Raw genomic sequence first — 23,742 nt, forward strand, 5'->3', positions numbered from 1 at the left:
GATAAGGAATATGTATTGTATGATCGCATTTGTGTAACGTTAAAAAACAGAGCACATTAATCTATGCTGCTAAAAAATCATGAGAATGATTACCTCTGGATTAGAAGAGAGATGAAGAGGAGATTGTGAGGGGCTTCAGGGGTGCTGGTAACGTTCTATTGCTTGGCCTGGGGGGTGGCAACTCTGGTGTATTCACTTTCACATAATTTAGTAAGCTGTACAGTCATGATTTCTGCTCTTTCCTGTATGTGCTTTATACTAGAATAAAGCTAAAATAAGGTCTTTCTGCTTCCATTTGCATTTCTTAAATAGGGAAGGAAATGTTCAGTTATTTTTGGGTAATTAATCAGCCATTTGTAGCGCCTCTTTTGTAAATCAAAGTGCTTTGTCCATTTTTTTTTTTTTTTTGGTGTCTTAAGTGTGAATTATCTGCATGAGCTATTTCCATGTTAAGTATATTTATTTATTGTCCTTTATCATGGGAAACTTTTTGTTGTTGTTGTTAATCCTCACCTGAGTATACTAGTATTTTTCCATTGATTTTTAGAGAGAGTGGAAGGGAGGAGGAAAGACACAGAGAGAGAAACATTGATGTGAGAAAGACACATCGATTGGTTGCCTCCTACATGCTCCTAGACGAGGGCCAGAGATGGAACCTGCAACCGAGGTATGTGCTCTTGACCAGAAACCTACAGTAAACTGTAAAGAACTCTACAACAGGTAATGTAAAAAAAATCATTGCTTTCAGAACAAGTGCTAAAAATACAGTCCTTCAGTGCTGTGATCTGAAAAGACTTAAAGAGTGTGGTGTCTGCACCACTGTCCCTAACACAACCCTTAGTTACATCTACGTAGAAAGGTAAACTGTGAAAAAGCCCCACAGATAATTTATTCTCTTTATTTCTTAGAATATAATACTTTACACATACATATATAAAGTAACATATATGTAAATTTCAAATCACAATAAACATGATGAATACCCATGAAGAAATTACCGGGCTCAAAATGAAAACGTATCTCATACAGAGGCAGAGCTGCCTCAAACTGATTGTCAAACTGCAGTGGGAAGGCCAGAGAGGGTTGGGGGGCAGAAGGGAGGGGAGTAAGAGATCAATCGAAGGACTTGTATGCATGCATATAAGCATAACTAATGGACATAAGACACTGGGGGGTAAGGGAGGGCAGGGGATTGTCAAGGGCGGGGGGGGGGGGGAAGGACACATATGTAATACCGTTTGTAATACTTATTATAATATTTTTTAAAAAAAGAATAAAAAAAAAAAAAGAAAACGTATCTCAAACCCTGTTCCTGGGTGTTTCTGAGAGGACACACCCTTTCTGCCTCCATGGGCAGCTGCTGGTCTACAGAAGGAGTTTGCACTCATTAGCACAAGACACACACACAGGCTCTGAGAGCACCATGTCAGTGGCTGCCTGGAATGCTGTGTTGAGAAGGGCTGGAGGCCTCTCGATGGAAGAGAACAAGAGTGTTGGCACGTGAGTCTGAGCCTTGCCAACTTCTTCAGAGGCCTTATCTCCTTAATGAAAATCTACTCTGTGTTCCAGTCATACTTAAGTGTCCTGAACACATCAGGCTTCTTGTAGACTCGTACACCCATTGCTGCCTTTGCCTGGAATGCTCTCTCTGTGTTTTCTTCTTGAATGACTGCACTTCCTTTAAGTCCCGGGAAGCCTTCTTTGACCTTTCCAAGAAGAGCTGGCCACATTTTTCTGTTATCTTCTAACACCTCTATCATAAATCTTTCCTAGCTTAATTGCTTGTTGATATATGTGTCTCTTCCACTAGACTGGAAGCCTATGCCTCTGGAACATAGGAATGACACTCAGCACTCTTTATGTTCCCAACGCACACAGCAAGTACTTAATAAATGCTATTTGAATGCAGGAGTAAATATAACATTGAACAATTAGCCAACTGTTTTAAAATTGTGCACTGTACAAATTCCTTTCAAGTTTAACTACAAAACCAATACAAGTGCAAAAGGCAGAAAGAAAATAACTAGGACCTTAAGTTGATAGTCAAAAAATGAGTTAAGAATACCAGGGGAGCCCTAGCCGGTTTGGCTCAGTGGATAGAGCGCTGGCCTGTGGACTGAAGGGTCCCAGGCTCGATTCCGGTCAAGGGCATGTACCTTGGTTGCAGGTTCCATCTCCAGCTCTGGTTGCTGTGCATGCGGGAGGCAACCAATCAATGTTTCTCTCTCACATCAATGTCTCTCTCTCTTGATCTCTCCTTTCCACTCTTTCTAAAAATCAATGGAAAAGTATCCTTTGGTGAGGATTAACAATACAAAAAAAAAAAAAAAAAGACCAAGGGGAAATGCTTGAGGAAGATCTTACAAATATACACACACATTATGTGTAGCTCAATGACATTCCACAGAACATATAAAATCTGCATCAGTAACTTATGCAATATTCTTAGGTTTGGTTTCAGTGCCTCTTCAGAACACAATGAAAATTACTTACTGGTTGTAAAGCTCTGGATGCCTAACTAAGTTCTGAATGAATTCATTTAGTCCTGCTCTTCTTTGTTTGATAAAATCTGTTAAGAGAGATATAAGCTATTAGGATTATTTATGTCAGACTATGTAATTATCAATACAGTTATGTAAGAATAGATAAGAGCCATTTCTTAATTTATGTTTCTTGATTTACAACAAAAAACAAATACTTAGAAATATATATTTTAAAATCCATACATACAATGATTATAAAAATAAAATAAAGCAGATAGCATATCTCCCAAAAGAAAATTCTCTAAAAAGAGATACTATTTTAGGTTCTAAACAGATTCACTACAAAAACTGGGAGCATTCGCTTTGTCCAACTCCTCCTGCACTACCAACTAAGAAATAAAAATGAACACTATGACACTGGTGACTGAAAAAAAAATCATGCTAATTAAAAACAAAACAAAACAAGAATGACGGGAAATCCTTGCAACTGGGGAATGATTAATTGGTTACTTGAGTTTCATCAAAACTCTGATGCTAAAAAACAAACAAACCCACCCTTAAAAAAATACCCTGGAACATTTCCTAACAAATAATTGTCCAGTCTCTTCAAAGTGTTTTGACTGTTTATAATGGAGGTTTGTGCAACAGCAGTTAAGCACAAAGGTTTCTTAGAATTTGAAAACTTTATTCAAGTATTTTGCCTCTGCTACTTATTAGCTAACTGACCTTGAACCTTTCTAAGATTTAAATCCTTACTTGTAAAATGGGAACAAGAACAATATTTATACCTCATACTGTTGTTACAGGATTAAATGTGATTGCATATAAGTTTACAGAACGCCTGGTAGAAAAGAGCATAATCTTCAACTATTAGTATTTTTGTTGTTGCATCAAAAAGCCATCATCCTAAACTTAAATTCTTAAGAAATGCAGATGGTCCCTGACTTACAATGGTCTGACTTAGGATTTTTCAACTTTACAATGGTGTGAAAGAGCTAAGAACTCAGTAGAAACCATACTTTGAATTTTGATCTTTCCCCAGGCTATCAATGTGCAGTATGATACTCTCTATGGCAACAGGATGATTTTGCCAACAATAGGCTAATGTAAGTGTTCTGAACACATTTGAGGTCTAGGCTAGGCTAAGCTATGATGTATTCAATAGGTGCATTCAATGCATTTTCAATTTATGATATTTTCAACATACGATGGGTTTATCAGAATGTAATGTAAATCAAGGAGTACCTGAATACTCTAAAAACTGAAGAAACAGGAGACTTGAGAGAGTATCTCAAAATAGCAAATGTCTCCATAAAAACCTACAAACAACATTCAACTTCACAGTGAGTTTTGGTTTAATAAAATAATTTCTACTCAACAAACATTTAATATAGTGTTTTTCACCCCAATTATGGGTTGCTTCTAGTCGTGTAGGTTTTATTTCCATTTCTTAAAAGAACAAATATAAATTAGATCTGGTCTCTTAGATACAGATGCACTTGGCAGCTGTTTCTTGTTCCACTATGAATTTCTTGAAGAATTTCAGGAAGGTATCTTGTAAAACTCTTCCAAGGGCATTCTTTATGTCACCAGACAGTAGTAAAGCATATGTGAGGTTGTCACTAAAAACTATAGTTGCCCAGCCGGTGTGGCTCAATGATTGAGAGTCGACCTATGAACCAGGAGGTCACAGTTCGATTCCTGGTCAGGACACTTGTCCAGGTTGCGGGCTTGATCCCCAGTGGGGGGGTGTGTGGAAGCCAATCAATGATTCTCATCACTGATGTTTCTTTCTCTCTCTCCCCCTCTCCCTTCCTCTCTGAAATCAATAAAAATATATATATAAAAAAAAACTATACTTGAAAGACAATCCGTTTTCTGGAACTGGATTTAGTAACATAGAGAACTAAAATGAATGACTATATTTGAGATACTTAAATAAAATCTAGTGATCACATGGAAGCATCTCTAAATTGTTCTGTGGATTTTTCCTAATGGCACATTTGATACTGGGAGACGGGTTGTGGTAAGAGAGAGTGATTTGCTTTCTTCAGGGAGCTGTATCCCATGCTGCACTAAGTGCTACTTGTCTTTCCACTTCATTACTGACTTCAAACAGTTTTGAAAGCCCTAAAGAAGATAAATAAAAGAAGTCAGTAATGAAAAAAGAAGATCAGTAGTAGTCAGAATTTAGGGGCAATTCTGAGTTTTTAAAAAAGCTGGGGGAATTTTATAGGGAATGGAAGATGTTCTGGAAGAAAGGAAGAAGGATACTACTCTATCTCCAGGCCTAGTAGATGGGAGAGCGATGATAACAATGGACTAGGTCAGTGGTTCTCAACCTTCCTAAGGCCGCGACCCTTTAATATAGTTCCTCATGTTGTGGTGACCCCCAACCATAACATTATTTTCGTTGCTACTTCATCACTGTAATTTTGCTACTGTTATGAATAATAATGTAAATATCTGATATGCAGGATGTATTTTCATTGTTACAAATTGAACATAATTAAAGCATAGTGATTAATCACAAAAACAATATGTAATTATATATGTGTTTTCCGATGGTCTTAGGCGACCCCTGTGAAAGGGTCGTTCGACCCCCAAAGGGGTCGCGACCCACAGGTTGAGAACCGCTGGTCCAGGCTTCAGGTTAAGGGTATAGAGAGTAATAAATAGAAAAAATAAAAAAACAAAACAAAAAACAATTATAGTTGGAGCCCTGGGTAGGTGTCTCAGTTGGTTGGAGCGTTGTCCCATGCACCAAAAGGTTGCGGGTTCAACCCCCGGTAGAGGTGTGTATGTGAGGCAACTGATTGATGTTTCTCTCTCACATTAATGTTTCTTTCTCTCCTTTCCTCTTTCTCTAAAATCATATCCTCGAATGAGGATAAAAAAAAAAAAAAGAATAATAGTTGGAGATATATATTTTTAAAATCTCTCCAATTAAGAATTTATGTGACTATGTATATTACTTAGAATTTTACTGTATTTTTTCTTAAACTATTGAGTAAAATAAAATGTATTTTAAATAAAATTTAATAATATTCTATTAAAAATAAATTTAAATTATTTAAAAAAAGAATTTATGTGAATGTATCTGTTGTTATTCAAAAGAGTTTTCAATTAGAGATCCAAAAGAACATAGTGCTTAGATAATAAAATGAAAGCTTTAGTCTCCAGAATAAGTAATAAACTGACCTATAAAGATTTGTCATTTCAGTGCTTCTAGAAAAATCATCCAAAAGGAGACAATCTCCAACACTATAGAACAGGGGGTAAAAAAAATCAAATTTTGACTGAAGGTTTTTCTCTCCTAACACGACTACTGGTGATCAGGGTGACCTGATTATACTCGCGATCAAAGGATATTTAGAGCCCGCAGGGACCACGGAGATCCTTTATCCCTCACGCACGCCTTTCAGATCAGGAAACAGGGTCAGAATTCTGTAATGTTCCAAACAAGCAATTTTTAAAGAAAATGCACTGAAGTTTATGAATTTTGTTTCTAAAGGCACCACGCTTTAAGCAGAGAGTAGAGTAAGGGAATAAGAGAGACAAACCTGGAAGAGTAATTCTCCACATATTAGCTGTGAGGCTTGGGAGAGTGGCTTAGCCTCTAGTTTCCTGTGAACGACGTAGTTACAAATGCGAATAAAAATTTTACGTATACTAGGGGAAGTGAGAATCCTCGCCAATCCCGAGGGTTATAAGGGGTCATCCTGCAGCCTCAGGGGGGAAACGAAGCTTTAACTACAGTAGGAAAGTGAGAGTAATATGAAAAAGATGAAGGATAAAGAGAAGGTTGTTCATCCTGGGCAGAATTCCACACAGTACAATGAAAAGGTTTGGAGGGAAAGAATGGGGAAAAGTGCAGTAAAGATAAGCAACTGGAGAGCTATTTAGTAGAGAGCAATTTGACCAGAGAGAGCAGACATGTAGGAAACCACAGGTTTAATGGGTTACAGGGTTACAAGCAAATGAATTGAGGAAGTAAGATGGTGTGGAGGGAGGGCTCTCTGGCCTGTCAGGATGCACCTACTACTCAGATAGATGACTTCTCTGATAGGATGCCTGGTGGAAAAGGAGGCTTCTGTCTCTCTCTAAGTAGCCACTTGTGACCTGGATCGATTTCTCGGATTCTAGTGAAAAGCTCCCGGCTTGGGGCTTCAGACATAAGGGCTCCAGATTCCTGAGATCCTTTGTGGCATTACACTCCCCAAGGGGGAGCAATAGGACATTTTTTAGAATCCCATTCAGAGGCTTGTAGGGTGCTGGTAGAGAGCATACTTTCAATAAATGCTTCTCGATGTAACAAAGAACGTCCTTCGTGGTTAGCAAAGTACCCCAAGTAATCCTTAATGACAAAAAAAAATTATCTGAAGCCAGACTGCTTAAATTTAACTTCCAAAATTGACATTTACTAGATGTCTGTGACCTCATCTATGCTTCGATTCCCTTATCTATAAAATAATGATGACAATAATAATACCCAACTCAAAGGGTTGTTTTGAGGACTCAAGGAGTTACAACATGTTACGTGTTTAAAAAACAATGCTGGGTACACAGTAAACACCTTCCTGAGACATTGTTTTCATAAAGCATGAGATCAATTAGCTTTGTAAACTTTTATATTAGTATACAGTACAATGAATGAGTTAACCATGTCTTCAAACTTCAACTATCACTTATGTCTGGGTCTATGAAGCTACTGCTTACCGGGATCAAAATTATCACCAAATATTCGCTTGGCAGGAATCTTCAGGGCCATAGTGGGAAATTGTTTCTTTAACTAGAATTTTAAAAAGTAACATTATATGAACTTAATTTTATAAGTTTTCTAGTTATGCAGCACCAAAATAAAATACAATCTATTTGCAAGAAAATCCATTGTAAAACATACTTTTAACTATATCATGAGCAAATGTACAATATTGAGTTATACCAATAAAACACCATAGACTGTCTAATCATCTTATTTTGTGCCAATAGAACACTTGGCAGCTTTGTGACCTTGATAAGTTACTTAACATCTCTGTACCTCAGTTTTCTTGCCTGCAAGATAGGGATAATTTTAGCACTTACCTTACAGACTTGTTGTGAGGCTTAAAGGACATCATTTACGTCAAGGGCTTAGACTAGAATCTAGTATATAAATTTTGAATACATATTACTCACCATTTATTACCTCAGGGGAAGATGTGATCTTTGTGTTCTCTCTATATGAACAGATTGACAATTGTTTTCTAAGAAAGCTGATGAATTTTGCTTTTAACATTCTCTACTTCAGCCTTCCCCCTATTGCTATTCTAAAACATTTATCAGATTTGTTTATCCCCAGAGAAGGAACAACTAGGCCCTCAAGAACTTAAGTTTGTAGCAGTAAAGTCATAAATAAGGGTTAATGCTTATTTTTATTATAACCTTCATGTAAGAGTCCTCCCTACCCCCTCTCCCACACACAGAAACTACGTATCTAACTACCAACTGACAGGAAATAGAAAGAACAGAAGAATGTATTAATCACTCTACACCACTGGTATGCTATCAGCAAAATCCAGACTGAAAAGTCTGTAGACAAATGACACTGCTTTTTCCACAAAAAGCTGTAAAGGCAAGATAAGAGAGGTGGAAGATTAAAAAGACACTTAATAGACCTATCAACCAGTCACATAAATACTGAGTGATTATTTGATGGTAAGACATGATCATTAGTTTAGTGCTAGATGTGATCATGTTATGTGTGTGTGTTTTTAAGGACCTTTATCTTTTTCAGAGATGATACTAAAATATTTACAGATGAAATGATACGATGAGTGAATTTTGCTTCAGAATTACAGGGGGCCGGCTAGGACCAGAGATGAAACAGGAATGGCCATTTAATTGTTGAAGCTGGATGGTACATTATATTATTTTCTGTGTTTGTACTAGTCATTCTACCTCTGTAGGTATTAAGCAATTTCTACAATAAAAAGTTTAAAAATGTAAACAGTCATAAAAGCCCATGTAACCGATAATTAAAATGCTTAGAGATTGGAAATTATATTTTTGTCTCTTATTGTAAAAGAGGCATAAGAATTTGTATTTTCAAACTCAGGGAAATCAGGCTTAGTTTAAACTCACTCCTATAGTTTGAAAGAACACAACTAATATCATTCCCCTGTTTTTGTCTTGGCCCCTCCCACCAGGAGGCAGAATTGAAAGGGGTTATATAAAATGAGAAAGGAAACGAGAAGAAAAAAAAACAGAACAAAAAAAGAGAAACTCAGGAAAAATGAGGAAGATGGATAATAAAAACTCAACTACATGTTAAGAAAATTGTACGCAAAAATACTTAAAATAGGATGTTTGATGGAAAAGAGAAAGAACATGACCATGGTGGGGAAATGCCCAAAAGAAACATTCCTACTTTACCTTTACCCTTAAAGATACTCAAATATCACTGCTCCCCCTAATTAATCACCAGCTATTTAAAAAGAAACCATCCCAAGGATGCTAGGCTTTGAACTCAGGCACACGCCTTACTGGTCAGTTTTTGGATGACATCCCCTACAGTTCTACAAAAGGAGACACGTTTAGAAGGTAAGTCTGGCCTATATGATCTTTTAAGCAAAATACATAAAGAAATCTCAAATTTTCAATTATTGGTAGTTCACTGAACAAAATTTCATCTAAGTTCATATAAACCCTCTGTGCAAGTGTGCATGGGTATTATGTTACCATCATGCTATTTTTTAAAAAATATATTTTATTGATTTTTTACAGAGAGGAAGGGAGAGGGATAGAGAGTTAGAAACATCGATGAGAGAGAAACATCGACCAGCTGCCTCCTGCACAGCCCCTACTGGGGATGTGCCAGCAACCAAGGTACTGGGGTGCCCTTGACCAGAATCGAACCTGGGACCTTTCAGTCCGCAGGTTGACGCTCTATCCACTGAGCCAAACCAGTTAGGGCCCATCATGCTATTTTTACCTGAGTATAACCCAGCTATCCGGATAGGCGCAGTCAGATTTGTACAATCATTAAAAAAAAATGCTAGTCATATACATAATGGTATCCAAGAATTTCAAATAGAACTAGCAACTCAACCCTCACGTAGCCTCTAATATAAACTATTTTTTTTAAATCAATGAAAAAAATTACAGAAGATATTCTCATGTACAAATTCTTACTGGCTATTAGTTTGTTTCAAAAATGTGACTTCACTTAGAGTAAAACAATGACTGTCTTAATTAATATGTTAAATATTGATTAAGCAATATTTAAAACTATATACAGTAAGTTTCAGTTGCATATGCATTGAAGAAAAACTAAGTAACAAAAGAAAACACAATAAATTTCACCAGAAATAACATGATGATTAGCAATTATTAGAGAGGTAGATGTAAAGGATTTATGTCTAATATTCTATAACATTAAAATATATTTTAAGTTGTACATGTAGTTTTCATACTTTCAATACTTTATTTGGAACTTGTCAACGGTCCCCTCTCCACCCTTTTGTATAAGAATTCCAAAGTTAGAATGCTTTTGAAGAATCTCTTACTCTTTTCTGCTTCTCTGATATATCTGAATATTATTTAACCACTCAAGTAAAATCTCTCGTATTTTTGAGTTTTCTCAGGTGTTTTGTTTTAAATAAAAACCTCGTAAAATGATCATTACTTACAGTATTGTAGAGCTTATCAAATTCTGCATATCTTCTGAAGACAAACCATTCACTCCTGCCCACTGAGACCAGAACTTTATAAACCTGCGAAAACAGAAAAATAATAAAAATAACACAACATTTGATTGCAAAAAAACATTAACTATTTAAGTATGTGAATGTTTTCATACTCATGAAACTAATATTAGACATGTTTATATATGATTCTCCAAGATACACAAGCATACCAACTGAAATACTTATTTTATCTTGTTGAAAGGTGACCTTTTATTTTTAAAATGCTATGAAATAGGTCTATAATTTTCAAAGAATAACACAGTGAATACCGTGTACTCATTATTTAGATGAATCCTATTTTGCCATTCTTGTTTCAGATTTTCCTGCCAAGAATAACACATTATAGATTCAACTGAAGATATTCTCTATTCTTCTCCAGCAGTACCACTACCCTGAAACTATAAAGCATTTTCAAAAGTGATGCCTGGCACATAGTAAATACTCAATTATTAGTTCTCCTTCTCCCAGGTCATCTTTTACATGGTAGTTTTAAAACTAAGAATTTGTCCTCAGATTTCCTCCTACCTTAATATTTTCATATATACATAATTGCATATAATCATAGTCAACAACCGTATGAAGTAAGCAGAACAAATATTACGCCCCCCACTATACATATGAGTAAATGGCCAAAAAAAGTTAAGCAACTTGCCCAAGCACACAGACTTGTGAGACTAAGATCTAAATCTTCTAATGCCCACTGTGCATCAGAATCAGTATCAAATCAACAGTTAAATTATAGAATCAACTCTCACAATTCATCCCATAGATACTCTCACATTATAATTTAATATACCAATGTAAAGAAAACTGTTTGGGACCCCCCCAAATATTAAATCATTTCTAAAGAGAAAAATATCAAGAATCCAGGTTTATGAGAAAAGACTCACTGATATATGGCTTGTGTTACGAATCTCATCATTTTACAGTATAAGACTAGGGGAAAGAGGTAAGGGTAGCTTTGGGGTTTATAATACAATTGCCCACAATCTGTTAGACAAGTTAAAGTAAACCAGGTTAATTCTGGAAGATGGGTAAACATGTATAAACTATCCTTCCCTATGAAAGATTGGTAAGCTATACTCACAAGTTCATAGTTAGATGATACTGTGAGGAAAGGAACTCCCTGATAAGTATGTGATTGTACTGAACGAATTCTGTAGTATCGTTTAAGATATAATCACATTCACAGGTCAACAGTGGGAGGAGTTAAGTATTCACCTGGAAAGTGAAACAGTCACTTGTATCAGACACCTAAGTGATGAACCATCTAGACCGGGGGTGGGGAACCTTTTTTCTGCCAACGGCCATTTGGATATTTATAACATCATTTGCAGGCCATACAAAATCACCAACTTAAAAATTAGCCTGCTGTATTGAATCAAACATTTAAGTAACTCACCCCTAATGCCTTGGCAAGGTCAGACCAAATGATTTTGAGGACCTTTTAGAGCAGTGATGGCGAACCTTTTGAGCTCGGCGTGTCAGCATTTTGAAAAACCCTAACTTAACTCTGGTGCCGTGTCACATATAGAATTTTTTTGATATTTGCAACCAGAGTAAAACAAAGACTTATATTTTTGATATTTATTTTATATATTTAAATGCCATTTAACAAAGAAAAATCAACCAAAAAAATGAGTTCGCGTGTCACCTCTGACACGCGTGTCACAGGTTCGCCATCACTGTTATAGGGCCTGCAGGCTGGACGTTCCCCACCCCTGATCTAGACTGACAGAAAAGAGCACCCTACAGGAGCCATAGGGTGGTGATATGACTTTTCTGGTCCTAACCAAGAAGGTACGTATCATGCTGTCTTAGAGGAAGCTATTAGGTGTAAGATGTCAGAAATGTTTGCAAGATGACACTGCTCACATGGAGAGTGTGCAGAAGTAGAGGGTCAAGAACCTGATCAAGGTGCCAGTGAAGGTGAGCCATGCTTCTAAGACTAGACTACATATTTACCTCATACATCATTCAGGACTGCATAGGCCTGGTGCAGGACTGCTACAAAAGGATCGGAAACTTAGGTTTCTCCAATTTCAAGCTTCTTGAATTACTTGTGCCAATTCCTGGTGTTGTAAGGCGGCTGGCTTCCCATCACTACCCAAGTACAGCCAAACTAGAACCCAAGCCTGGGTTCCAGGCTGAAGCAGTTCTGCTACAAATATATTTACAGGAGCCGAGATAAAGCCCTGTGAATTACTAATTAGCAGTAGGGTTTATTAACAAGGGTTTATTGAGTAAATTCTAATTTAAAAAATCAATAGACAAAAACAAAAACTTCAAATTTTAAAAAATACTTTAATTTACCAAAAAAATCACAAGATTACACAGAAAGCAGTATATTTATCACAATATGAAATGATCTTATTGAATTTTAAAAATACTTCTTTATTGTCTGTCTTGCCTCAACATAGAATGTAAGTTCCTTGAGAACAAGGGCTGTGTCATTCTTGCTACCTGATGTACCCCAGTTGCCTAGAACAGTGTTTGGCATAACAAAGAAACTCAATGACTATTTGTTGAGTGGATAAATGAAAGTATAATTTAGACTTGGTTTAAGTCAAGAAATCCTAGGATGCAATTCTGTTAGAAGCTTCACAGTGCAGAGCTATATAAAAGACATGTGAGCGTTACCTCGACCATGAAAAATCGGAGGACACCGGAGATAACCTGCCGACAATGTTGGCGAAGTATGAACTTCCCTCAAACTTGGCAAGAGCTTATGCCCTTGAAGGAGAGAATGTCATAAAGGTAAAAGTAAGGATGGGGAAGGAAGGAAAACTTGCACACATTTCACTATTTCACCCAAGGTACACTGACCTCTTACCATCAATGTGTTATTTCTAAATTTTGCTTATACAAATGTGGGATAAATGTACATTGCTTGTTAAGATATTACTACCGCCCTGACCGGTTTGGCTCAGTGGATAGAGCGTCGGCCTGCGGACTCAAGGGTCCCAGACTCAATTCCGGTCAAGGGCATGTACCTTGGTTGCGGGCACATCCCCAGTGGGGGGTGTGCAGGAGGCAGCTGGTTGATGTTTCTCTCTCATCGATGTTTCTAGCTCTTTTTCCCTCTCCATAAAAAATCAATAAAATATATATATATTTTTAAAAGAAGATATTACTACCAACACAGAGACCGAGGGGGAGCAAATGGTCAGACACACATCATAGTATCTCAGCTCTGGGCTTTGGTGCAGAGTGTGGAGGTGTTAAGGGAGGGAGCAGAGAGGGTAGAGGGGCTGTTCCTAGCTCCTTATCTGGGATTTTGAGAGAAAACCACCATTGGGGGGGTCCCAGCTCCACTTATTTAAGAAGGCAGAGTGGAGTGGTCTAAGAGTTTAACTCCTCAGCTTTCCTCAACTCCCATGTGGAATGGACTGAGTTGAAAGTCGCTTGTCATTGGGCATCTTTAACAGGGCCAGGTGACCCCCTCGTCAGAGCCTGGGGTAGATCACTTGATTCAGGAGCAGGCAAAGGGCATGCCAGAGCCTCAGTGGGCTCTATAGCCTTTGAGAGCCAACCCAACAGCAGAACAGACAAGTCAGTTCATCAACTGCAGGTGCCAGCAATAGTATATGTTTCATTACACTAATTAGCAAAGTGACTGTTCTCCAATAATAGTCACTGATACACTGATTCAACAAATATTCACTGTGTGTATTCTTTATAAAGCCCTATAGTAGATACTATGGTGGTAAAAAGTAAAATTAGAAATGGGCTTTGCCTCTAAGGTACAAAAAGAGATAAACGACTGGATGACATATTTTTAAAATTGAGGTAGAAAATAATAAACGTCATAAGGATACTATGAGGAAAAAAAAGAAAGATACTATGAAAAAAAAAAAAGGTACTATGAAAATTTTGAGAAAGACACTACGGAAATTTCTAGATAGTGGTTCTTAATATGGGACCAATGACTTCTGGGTCCATTAACCCCACGACAGTGCACATAAAATTATATCCATAGGCATGCACACTTCCTGGTAAAAGGGTCTGTCAGAAAGTGTCATAAGTTTCTCCAAAGGCTAGGTAAACAGGCAAAACTCTGCACTGAAAAAGTCGTCCCTGTGTGCTGTAATGGAATACAGCATTGGAAAGATATGTAAAATATGGATTTGTGGACATTGGGAGAGGACATTCTAGATTAAGAAAGAAAAGCAGAAAAGGAAATATCCTCTATATTCCATTTTTTCCCATATGCTTTACCCTGAATACTTACAGTGAATCTCTTCTTTTTCTCTCTGTGTTCATCAGAGCTGGGAATGCTTACACTTGGGCAGCTTTCCTTGTAGTCCATGGTATAATCCCTTTGGGTTTACGGCCTCAAAAGGACACCAGAAAATGAGTCCGAAGCAATGGTCAGCAGAGGACAAACACAATCAGCTACTCCAAAACATAAAACCTCTTGAGGTAATGTTCAAATTCCATCATGCAACCTTAACCTACAGAAAAAAAACAAACAAAACTGATTAGCAAAACAATCTTTAAAATACCATTGATTTACTTTTGATCATTAAGTCTCGGTCCAGGTTAAGAGATTTAATTTCTGTTATGTCCATTTCAAGAGATAAACCACAATCAAACATTTGCATCCTATCCATCTTTCTTACTGCTAAGAAATTCCGGAAGCTTCTATAGCACAGTTCATGTGGACTAAGGGCTACCTCTCACCTAAAAGATCCCTAGTTTGATGGATTCAAAGGAGGGTTTTTCCAGATATGGTTTTCAGACTTTTAGCATCAGGTCAAACAGATGAAGCTTGCTTCAGATTGGGATCCTATTTAGTAGGTAACCATTTCTGCCCATTTTACAAATGAGGCAACTGAGACACAGAGAGGTTAAATAACTTGCCTATACAGCATTTGAACCCCAGCTGTTTGGCTCCAGAGACTGACTCTTAACCACTGTGCTATGCTGCATTTTAACAACTGTGGATCATTCTGATGCACTGGACCCCTGATTAGAGATGTTACAATAGATCTTAATTAAGAAAAAAGCACAATTAAACTAATATTATCATTCCACCTATGGACAAAAGACTCAAGATGTCACATTGATATCACCTTTGCTACACACAGCAGCCCATACTCACCACTGACACGAAATAATACCCCTTAAAGCAGTGGTTCTCAACCTTTCTAATGCCACGACCCTTTAATACAGTTCCTCATGTTGTGGTGACCCCCAACCATAAAAGTATTTTCGTTGCTACTTCATCACTGTAATTTTGCTACTGTTATGAATCGTAATGTAAATATCTGATATGCAGGATGTATTTTCATTGTTACAAATTGAACATAATTAAAGCATAGTGATTAATCACAAAAACAATATGTAATTATATGTGTGTTTTCCGATGGTCTTAGGCGACCCCTGTGCAAGGGTCGTTGACCCCCAAAGGGGTTGCGACCCACAGGTTGAGAACCGCTGCCTTCAAGGGTTAGTCTGCCAGTCCCTCTCCATGATTAATTTCAGGAAGTCACTCTGACAGAGCTGATCATTGTAAATAAATTACATTCAAGTAATGATTTCAAGTATCTATCTGCAGGCATGGAATACCCAGGTATAATGAATTTTTTTTTTAAATATATTTTATTGATTTTTTACAGAGAGGAAGGGAGAGAGATAGAGAGTTAGAAACATCGATGAGAGAGAAACATCGATCAGCTGCCTCCTGCACATCTCCCACGGGGGATGTGCCCCCAACCCAGGTACATGCCCTTGACCGGAATCAAACCTGGGACCTTTCAGTCCGCAGGCTGACGCTCTATCCACTGAGCCAAACCGGTTTCGGCAAGGTATAATGAATTTTAACTGATCAGAAGGGGGCTTCCTTTAAGATCACTCAATACCTACTTTGGCCCTACCCGGTTTGATGCTCAATGGACAGAGCATCAGCCCACAGACTGAAGGGTCCCAGGTTTGATTCTGGTCAAGGGCATGTACCTCGGTTGCAGGCTCACCCAGTCAGGGCCCATGCAGGAGGCAACCAATCGATGTTTCTCTCTCTCTGTCTCTCCTCGTTTTCTCCACTCTCTCTAAAATCAATGCAAAAATAGCATCGGGTGAGGATTAACAACAAAAAACAAAAACAGCCAAATAATTAAAAAAACACATAAAACCTATTTTGTTGGATTTGCTGCTGGAAATGCAGTCAGGAGGATTTACATGTAGTCGAATTCGTTGTTAGAAAACATATGTAACTGGCCCCCTCTTAAGCTTGGGGTGCAGCATTTGTCTATGTTAGTTCACCCTATAACCCCATAAAAGCAGCATTTGTCTAAATTAGAGCACTCCATAACTCCTTCTATTACATTTGAGTGTCATGTGACTGATGCAGTAATTGGGACCAAGAATGATCCTAGGAAACAGACCCTCAAAAATGGGATGCATGTTTAATAAATGCCCTGATCACTTTCCGGTGGAAGGGGTGGGAGGGGTGTAGGGAACTAGTCACTGGGCACACAGAGATGGCATCACTCAAACTGCCTCCCCCGGTGTCACAGGACAGAATATAGGGGTGGGCAAGGTGCTGGAAGGCCACGTGGATGATGAAAATGCTATTTCAAAGCCTGTGACCTGGGCTGGGCTGCTTCTGGTTGTCTTTGAGAATATGCACAAAGATGGCAAATTGAAAGTCATGAATTCCCACACAGGTGGGTGGGAAATCTATGGCTGTTAGATTTTTTTTGTCTTATAGCTGCTAAGCTGATAGGACTAAGGATCAAGCCCAGAGTTTGATGGTTAAGTGTTGCAGAGCCAGTTAAACATGCAACCCTGGAAAGTCTCATGCTGACACATGGGCAGTGGCTGGAAAGGAAAATGATCCTGAATCACAGATGCAGGCACTTGGGCAAACACAATGAGGCTAAGAATGTTGAACTCCATACTCAGCTGAACATCCCTACTGAAAGCAGCAACTACACCTCTCTCGGGAGTCTCAGCCTCCAAACCCTGCCCTACATAAACCCTTCCGAGTTGTTTCACACGGGGATGCCAAGTCTCCTCACTGCCTACTCCCATCACCCCTCACGGCCTCAAAACGGTAGTTAGAGCCCAACAGAACTCAGAAAGAAGTTCAGCGCCTACTCTGAAAGGAGATGCCTTTATACTAAAACTAGAGGCCCAGTGCACGAAATTCGTGCACAGGCAGGATCCCTAGAGGCTGCAGGCTGCCAGCCAGGGGACCTCCCTTCCCCTGACCGCCTGTCGCCCCCGGCGCTGCTGCGGCCGGGGAAGGAGGAAAGATGAGGGCCCTCCCTTCCCCCTGGTCGAACTCCTGTTCAAACTCTAGGTCGAGGGGACAATTTGCCTATTAGGCTTTTATTATATAGGAAGTTTGCAGAATCTTAACAATTTTTACCAGCAGGAGTCTGAGGAAGCACATATGGAAGAACATTCAAAGGATGTTAGACCCGAGAATGTTAGACTAAATATAAGATCACTGTGACCCTCTGCAGGGCCACAATGGATCCCATCAATCTCTCTCCAGACCTTCCTTCCTCCAGAGAGACCTGCATCCATTCACAAGGGTGACCATCCACTGGGAAATGGGAAATTCGTAATCCTTCCAAGAGTTACTGGGCACTAGCTCTGAACTGATGCTAATCCCTGGAGACCCAAAACATGGTCCGCTAGTCAGAACACCCATCTTATTCCAGAAAAACGTAGAAAGATAAAATCACCCATCCAAGCCAGGATCCAGCTAACAGGCAGTAGAGCTAGGATTCAAGTCCAAATCTGTCTGACTCCAAAACCTATGTGGACTTGTTTGCTACACCACATGCCTCTCCTTCAGTGACGTTTCTCTTTCCTTTAAGCTAAATCAAACTGGCAACCTCATAATATTCAATACTTAGTGGCTAAGCTTATTATAAGCCAAGACTGTGCTTTGTGAGCCTTAATCCGGCTGTTGCTCACAACAGCTCTACCTACTGAGAGGAAACCGAGGAGAAACAGAAGCATAAAAAGATGAAGCTACCTGCTCCAGGTGGTGGAGTCAGAATTTGAACCCAGGTGGTCAGCTTTTAGGACCTTTACCCATGGTGTCACACTGCCTCTGAAGAGTCCCCTGAGAAGCCATGAAGCAGGTTCATAAACTTGTTTTTAAGTGGTTACAACTGACATTATGAAAAAGCAACCCTGTTATTACTGTAAATCTAGTGTATGATTATTCTATAAAACGGAAGCAATTTAAATTATACAAAATTATCTTATGGCCACGGAGCCAAATAAAACAGAATGAGAAGAGGGCGGATGTAAGAACCCCCACAGCTAAGAAAAAATAGAACAAAAAAGTTACGTCGCTCATGTGGGATTAAAAGTTGGAGCTTTTGTGGGGGTTCAGAGGGAGGTTAGGCTTTTCAAAGGAGAATCACAAAAAGAATGAGCTGGGGAGTCACAAGATGATCTTGCAGGCTGGCTCCCAGGGGCAGATGGCTTGCCTAGGAGCAGGTCCCATGACTCAAAGGAGACCAAGTTGAGATACTAACCCAGGATGGAGGAACTAACTTTACCATCCAGCTAGTGAATCAACTCAGAGAAGCCCCAAAAGACAAAACGAAGCGGGTCCGACGGGAACAGAACTTCCAAAGGCCAGCCAGACCTTAGGAGGGGCAGCGATTTGCAAGGGTCATATAATAGCCGGTAAGTACTACATTTATAGTTCTCACCAGGGGGTCATCTGGCAATGTCTAGAGACATTTTAGGGTGTCACAACTTGGAGGATTGCTATTGGCTACATGCCATGGAGGATGCTACACATCCTACAATGCGCACAGGACAGCCCCTACAACAGAAAATTATCTGGCCCAAAAGGTCAACGGCGTTACAGTCAAGAAACTAACATTTATTGAACGCTAATGCCAGGCGATTTTCACGCTTTTTCATCTCACAGCACACATAAACTAATTACTAAAATCCTGCGGCACACCAAAAAAATATATTTTTTTGCCATTGTGACCAAAAAAAAAAAAAATAGGTATAACTTTGATTCATTCACACCGGACAGCTATTGTTGTGTTGGCTGTTGTCATTTTTGATGTCGCCCATGATTGTGCTTGTGATGGGACCAACATTCAGAGCCCATTCTGAACCAAGCTCTTGGTTAGATGTCAATGTGCGATGTATCAAGAGGACGATGGGCCATTTCTGACCTAGAGCTGCACAAGCCTGACCCCTCGTGCCGGCAGAACTGGGACGCTGCTTTCCTTCTGTGCGGTTTGCTGTCTGTAACCCTATTCCCAATGGACACGCAGTGCTCCCTTCTCCTCACTCTGTATCTCCAAAGGTGATTTACGTAGAAGAAGGGGGTGGATGCGGCGATATCTTAAGAAATCGAGGGACAGTGTGTGCCAGGCAGGCTCTCGGGTCAGAGCTCTATTCAGGTCACAGTGCTGCCACCAAAGCTGTGTGACCATGTGGAAGTACTTCTCATGACCTAGGTTTCTTCATCTGTAAAACCAGGATAACGATACGTCATGAGTTGTTGTGAAGAGTAAGTGATGTGTTAGATGTTAGTTCTTACAACAGCGATTTTCAACCGGTGTGCCGCAAGAATTGTTAACACATGCAATACCTGACTAGTTAGTCAGGGCCACTGGCCTCTTCTCCCTCTGTTCCTCTGGCGATTCACACTAATGCATAAAGGAAAATGAAGAACAAGCCTATCCCAAAGGGAAGGAATTAGGCTTGGAAGAGTTACAAGTTTTCTTCAGCAGGGGAACAGGACTAGTGCTGGGTGTTGGGGTACAAGAACCCCAAAGGGGAGAGCTGACAGGGCCCCTCGAGGAAGAGACAAACGAAAACCATGTACAGACCCTGGGCATGTCAAGGGGACTGGCATGGGAACAGGTTTGGGAACGGGGAATTGACCCAGAGAATAAAGAGAGGAATTGGGGTGGGGATAGGGCAAGAATTATTCCTGAGGGGAGAACAGGACAAGTGGATGAGTTTCATTTTAAATTACATTAAAAGTACTTTCCCCAGGAGATTCTGACCCCAAACTACTGGGTTTTTTTTTTATTAAAAGGCTACTCTAATAGTAAATAATCTGTATCTGTTTATTTCCGCCTCTCAGAATACTAGCTCCACGCACATCCAAAATGTTTCAATAGAAACAAAGCACATCTTTGTCATATTGTAAATTAAGTTAATTGCAGAACAGATTAAAAAAACCTAACAGGATCTGCCAGTGGAAGATACATAGTAACCCTCTCTGCCCGCCCCCCCGCCCCCGCCACACATCACATGATGAATCAGTTATAACTTTTCCTGTTTTTCTTACTGATATATCCTTCCTCTAATTCCCACCCCACTCCCGTTTGATTTTTCCCTCATTCTGTCACCACAAAGCAGTCCTAGTTTTTCCTAGATTTATTCATCTCTTATTTGAGATACCTTTTATTTATCCTGATTCTTTTTAAAATATATATATTTTTATTGATTTCAGAGAGGAAGGGGAGAGAGAGAGAGAGAGAGAGAGAGAAACATCAATGATGAAAGAGAATCATTGATTGGTTGCCTCCTGCACGTCCCCGACTGGGGATCGAGCCCACAACCCGGGCATGTGCCCTTGACCGGAATTGAACCCAGGACCTTTCAGTCCGCAGGCCGACGCTCTATCCACTGAGCCAAACCGGTTTCGGCTATCCTGATTCTTTTTTTTTTTTTTTTAATATTTTTATTGATTTTTTACAGAGAGGAAGGGAGAGAGATAGAGAGTTAGAAACATCGATGAGAGAGAAACATCGACCAGCTGCCTCCTGCACACCTCCCACTGGGGATGTGCCCGCAACTGAGGTACATGCCCTTGACCGGAATCGAACCCGGGACCCTTCAGTCCGCAGGCCGACGCTCTATCCACCAAGCCAAACCGGTTTTGGCGGCTATCCTGATTCTTGATAACGTGATATAAAAGTTAAAAATAAAATATGTGCAAAATATTGAGATACACTGTAGATGAATAGTCTGCACCCAACAATCCATAGGTGTGTCCAAGAACTTGAACAAAAGTCTGTGGGTTCCATGAGACTGGCTCCACTTTATCACATACATTTAAGGAAGGGCAGAGTGAGGAGGTAGCAGTAAACGCTGACAGGCCTTTGTTTTCCAACATGAGAATCGAATCGAAACTGCCAGGATAAGAAGGAAGGGCTTAACTTTACGCCAAATGAAAACACGTCCCTCTTCTGATTCCAGAACGGACAGGGTAGGGCTGGTAAGTGCAGCTGCAATGCTCTGCTCTGCCCTTGACCTCCCAAGGTCACCCTCCTGGGTTCCTGATCACCACAATGCCTGCCCTCTTCCCTGGGCAGTCCCTTTTTCACTGGGACTCATACTCCCAGTGCATCTTCCAGGCAGGACACAGAAGACTCTCAAGGATGACTCCCGGAGGTCTGTGACCATTGGTAGGACGATAGGTGGATGGGTGATCAGCTGAGGCAAGAGAAAAGCAAAGGGGGAATTCACACAATCGCAGAGGTAAAATCCGACAGGCCCCAGGAAGCCTAGGGCACAGCTGGTTCTGACAGAAGGTTCGGAGAGTTCAGATTAAGGAGGCACCAAAACCAAAAAACAAATCACCCGCACGTTATAGAGTCTCTTGGGAGACCCTCCAACCTGGCATCTCTTCTTCCATCTAACCTTCCATCCAACCTTCCCGCAGCAGCGCTGCCTTTCAATCACTATAAATCTGATCATGTCACGCCGTTGCTTAAGCTCTTTCCATGGCTTCCACTGTTCTTAGAATAAAATCCAAACTCTGAATGGTTGCTAACAGACCACAAGCACCCACATGGCCTAACTTCTTCCTCCTTCTCCAGCTGCATTCCACCAGGGCCTCTGGCTCCTCTAGCCACTAACTCCTGTCAGAGCAGCCCCTTCCCAGTTCCCACGGACACTGAGCCCTGTCCCATCTCCAGGCTCTCGTACCTGTGTCCCCTCTGCCTTAAATGCTTTTCCTTCAGCTCTTCCCATTGAGGACTTTGTTCAAATGTCACTTCCTCCAGCGAGCCTTCATGACCACACTCACTAAAGTGCTCCTTCTCCAAATCCATCTTCTGTCATCATCCTGGGTTTTTTCCATTTCAGCATTTGTAACCATCTAGGATTGCATACTGCTTCCTTGTGGAGAACCTCCCTGACTAGAGTGCAGAAACGGTGACTTATTCATTGCCCTGCACTTAGTAAGCCCCAATACACATTTGTTTAATGTTTCATTCAACAAACAGGTGGAGAGAGACACTTGGAAATTCCAATTTGCCAAAGTATGCAACTAAGTAACCTCTGGTGCATCACTCCTTCATCGATCTCCTGAGTCATCAATTTCTCCCTCTTTACTAGGTCAATTCCATTATTACATATATTAATATGCTATAGTATTTTAATGAAATTCTCCTTAAAAATATCGATTTATTTAACAGCTACTCACACCACGCTTATCAAGTGCTAGGGACATGCAATTAGTTTGTGCTCCAACTTTTATTATTTGCATGAGTGATCCTATCTGATAACACCCTTAACCAAAGGCTTTTTCAAAACAAAGAAAATTCAGGGTAAACACAGATGCTTATACAGCACGAAACTTTACGCCAAAGCAAATATTTGCTTTCCAGATTCTTCTGACAGTTAAACTTTACTGGTTAGCACATTAGAAAAAATTTCCCAAAGGAGAAAAATTATAACCAATTACATATTTAAATTATAGTAGAATTTTTACCTTAAACTTCTAACATTTTGAAAATTAAAACCTTTCTGTATGTTTTTCCTACCAAATCTTTCCTATCAACACAAACTGCAGCTTCACCCCAAGAACAGTAAAATAAACTTAGACTATACCTTGTAAAGTACTCAAAATCAAGTACAAAAGAAGTGAGTGAGGCTAAGGTGGGCCCTCAAATGGGAAAATCCCAGCAGAGGTTTGGGAAACAATTAGGAAAAAGAAAAGAAAATTAAACTGCTGAAATGTCAACATATGTTCTAGAAACAAGTTTTAATCTATAAGGGGAAAAATCACAAGTAAAATAAAAACATTCATCACTCAATTGGAATATGCACAGGGATATGTTCGTAATGAAAAATGAAGCAGAGTACATTAAGCCAAACGCTGGTATCAAACTTAAAGTGGGAAGCTTCGACAGCAGCCCAACTCCAGTATTTTATGTCTATCACCTTTCTCTGAAGGACCAAAAGCTTCTGGCAAATGTCTTCTGCATATACCCAGGAAAATAAGTGAAAAGGTATGAATATTTTATTATTTTACACAATGAAGGGGAAGAAGGTAAACTACTTCCACCGCCCAGAAAGAACATTTAGTCCTACCCAGCTCAGAACACGAAGCCGGAAGACAGGATTCTTTGTGTCGAGATGCAGAAACAAAATAAAGTTTAGGAATGACACCCCACAGGAAAATCCAAAGTCGAAAGCGTTGCTCCGTGAAGTCTGTCTTGTCCTGATGGCTTTCTGAGTGCGTTTACGGAGTCTATTTTCTGACTTCTGCCTGTCCATCTACATGGGTGTTG

The 23,742-nt window shown here is 39.7% G+C and overlaps 1 protein-coding gene across 4 annotated transcripts in view; it reads right to left on the reverse strand.

The window, feature by feature from the left end:
- Window positions 1-23,742, reverse strand: part of SGK3 (serum/glucocorticoid regulated kinase family member 3) — a 105,349-nt gene that overhangs the window by 31,127 nt on the left and 50,480 nt on the right. For 3 of the 4 annotated variants that reach the window (XM_070391903.1, XM_070391901.1, XM_070391902.1), the window contains exons 2-5: window positions 14,442-14,664; window positions 10,154-10,237; window positions 7,203-7,275; window positions 2,494-2,569 (exon numbers count right to left, since the gene is read on the reverse strand). In XM_070391903.1, the coding sequence (XP_070248004.1) occupies window positions 2,494-2,569; window positions 7,203-7,275; window positions 10,154-10,237; window positions 14,442-14,519 (311 nt within the window). In that variant the 5' untranslated portion in view covers window positions 14,520-14,664. Of the gene's footprint in view, window positions 1-2,493; window positions 2,570-7,202; window positions 7,276-7,661; window positions 7,703-10,153; window positions 10,238-14,441; window positions 14,665-23,742 lie in introns of those variants that run through there. The other variant, XM_070391904.1, reaches the window with a different exon arrangement.

This window comes from Myotis yumanensis, unplaced genomic scaffold (assembly GCF_028538775.1).
Source record: "Myotis yumanensis isolate MYYU_CA2020_CCGP unplaced genomic scaffold, mMyoYum1.0.hap1 SCAF_15, whole genome shotgun sequence".
Classification (NCBI taxonomy): Eukaryota; Metazoa; Chordata; class Mammalia; order Chiroptera; family Vespertilionidae; genus Myotis; species Myotis yumanensis.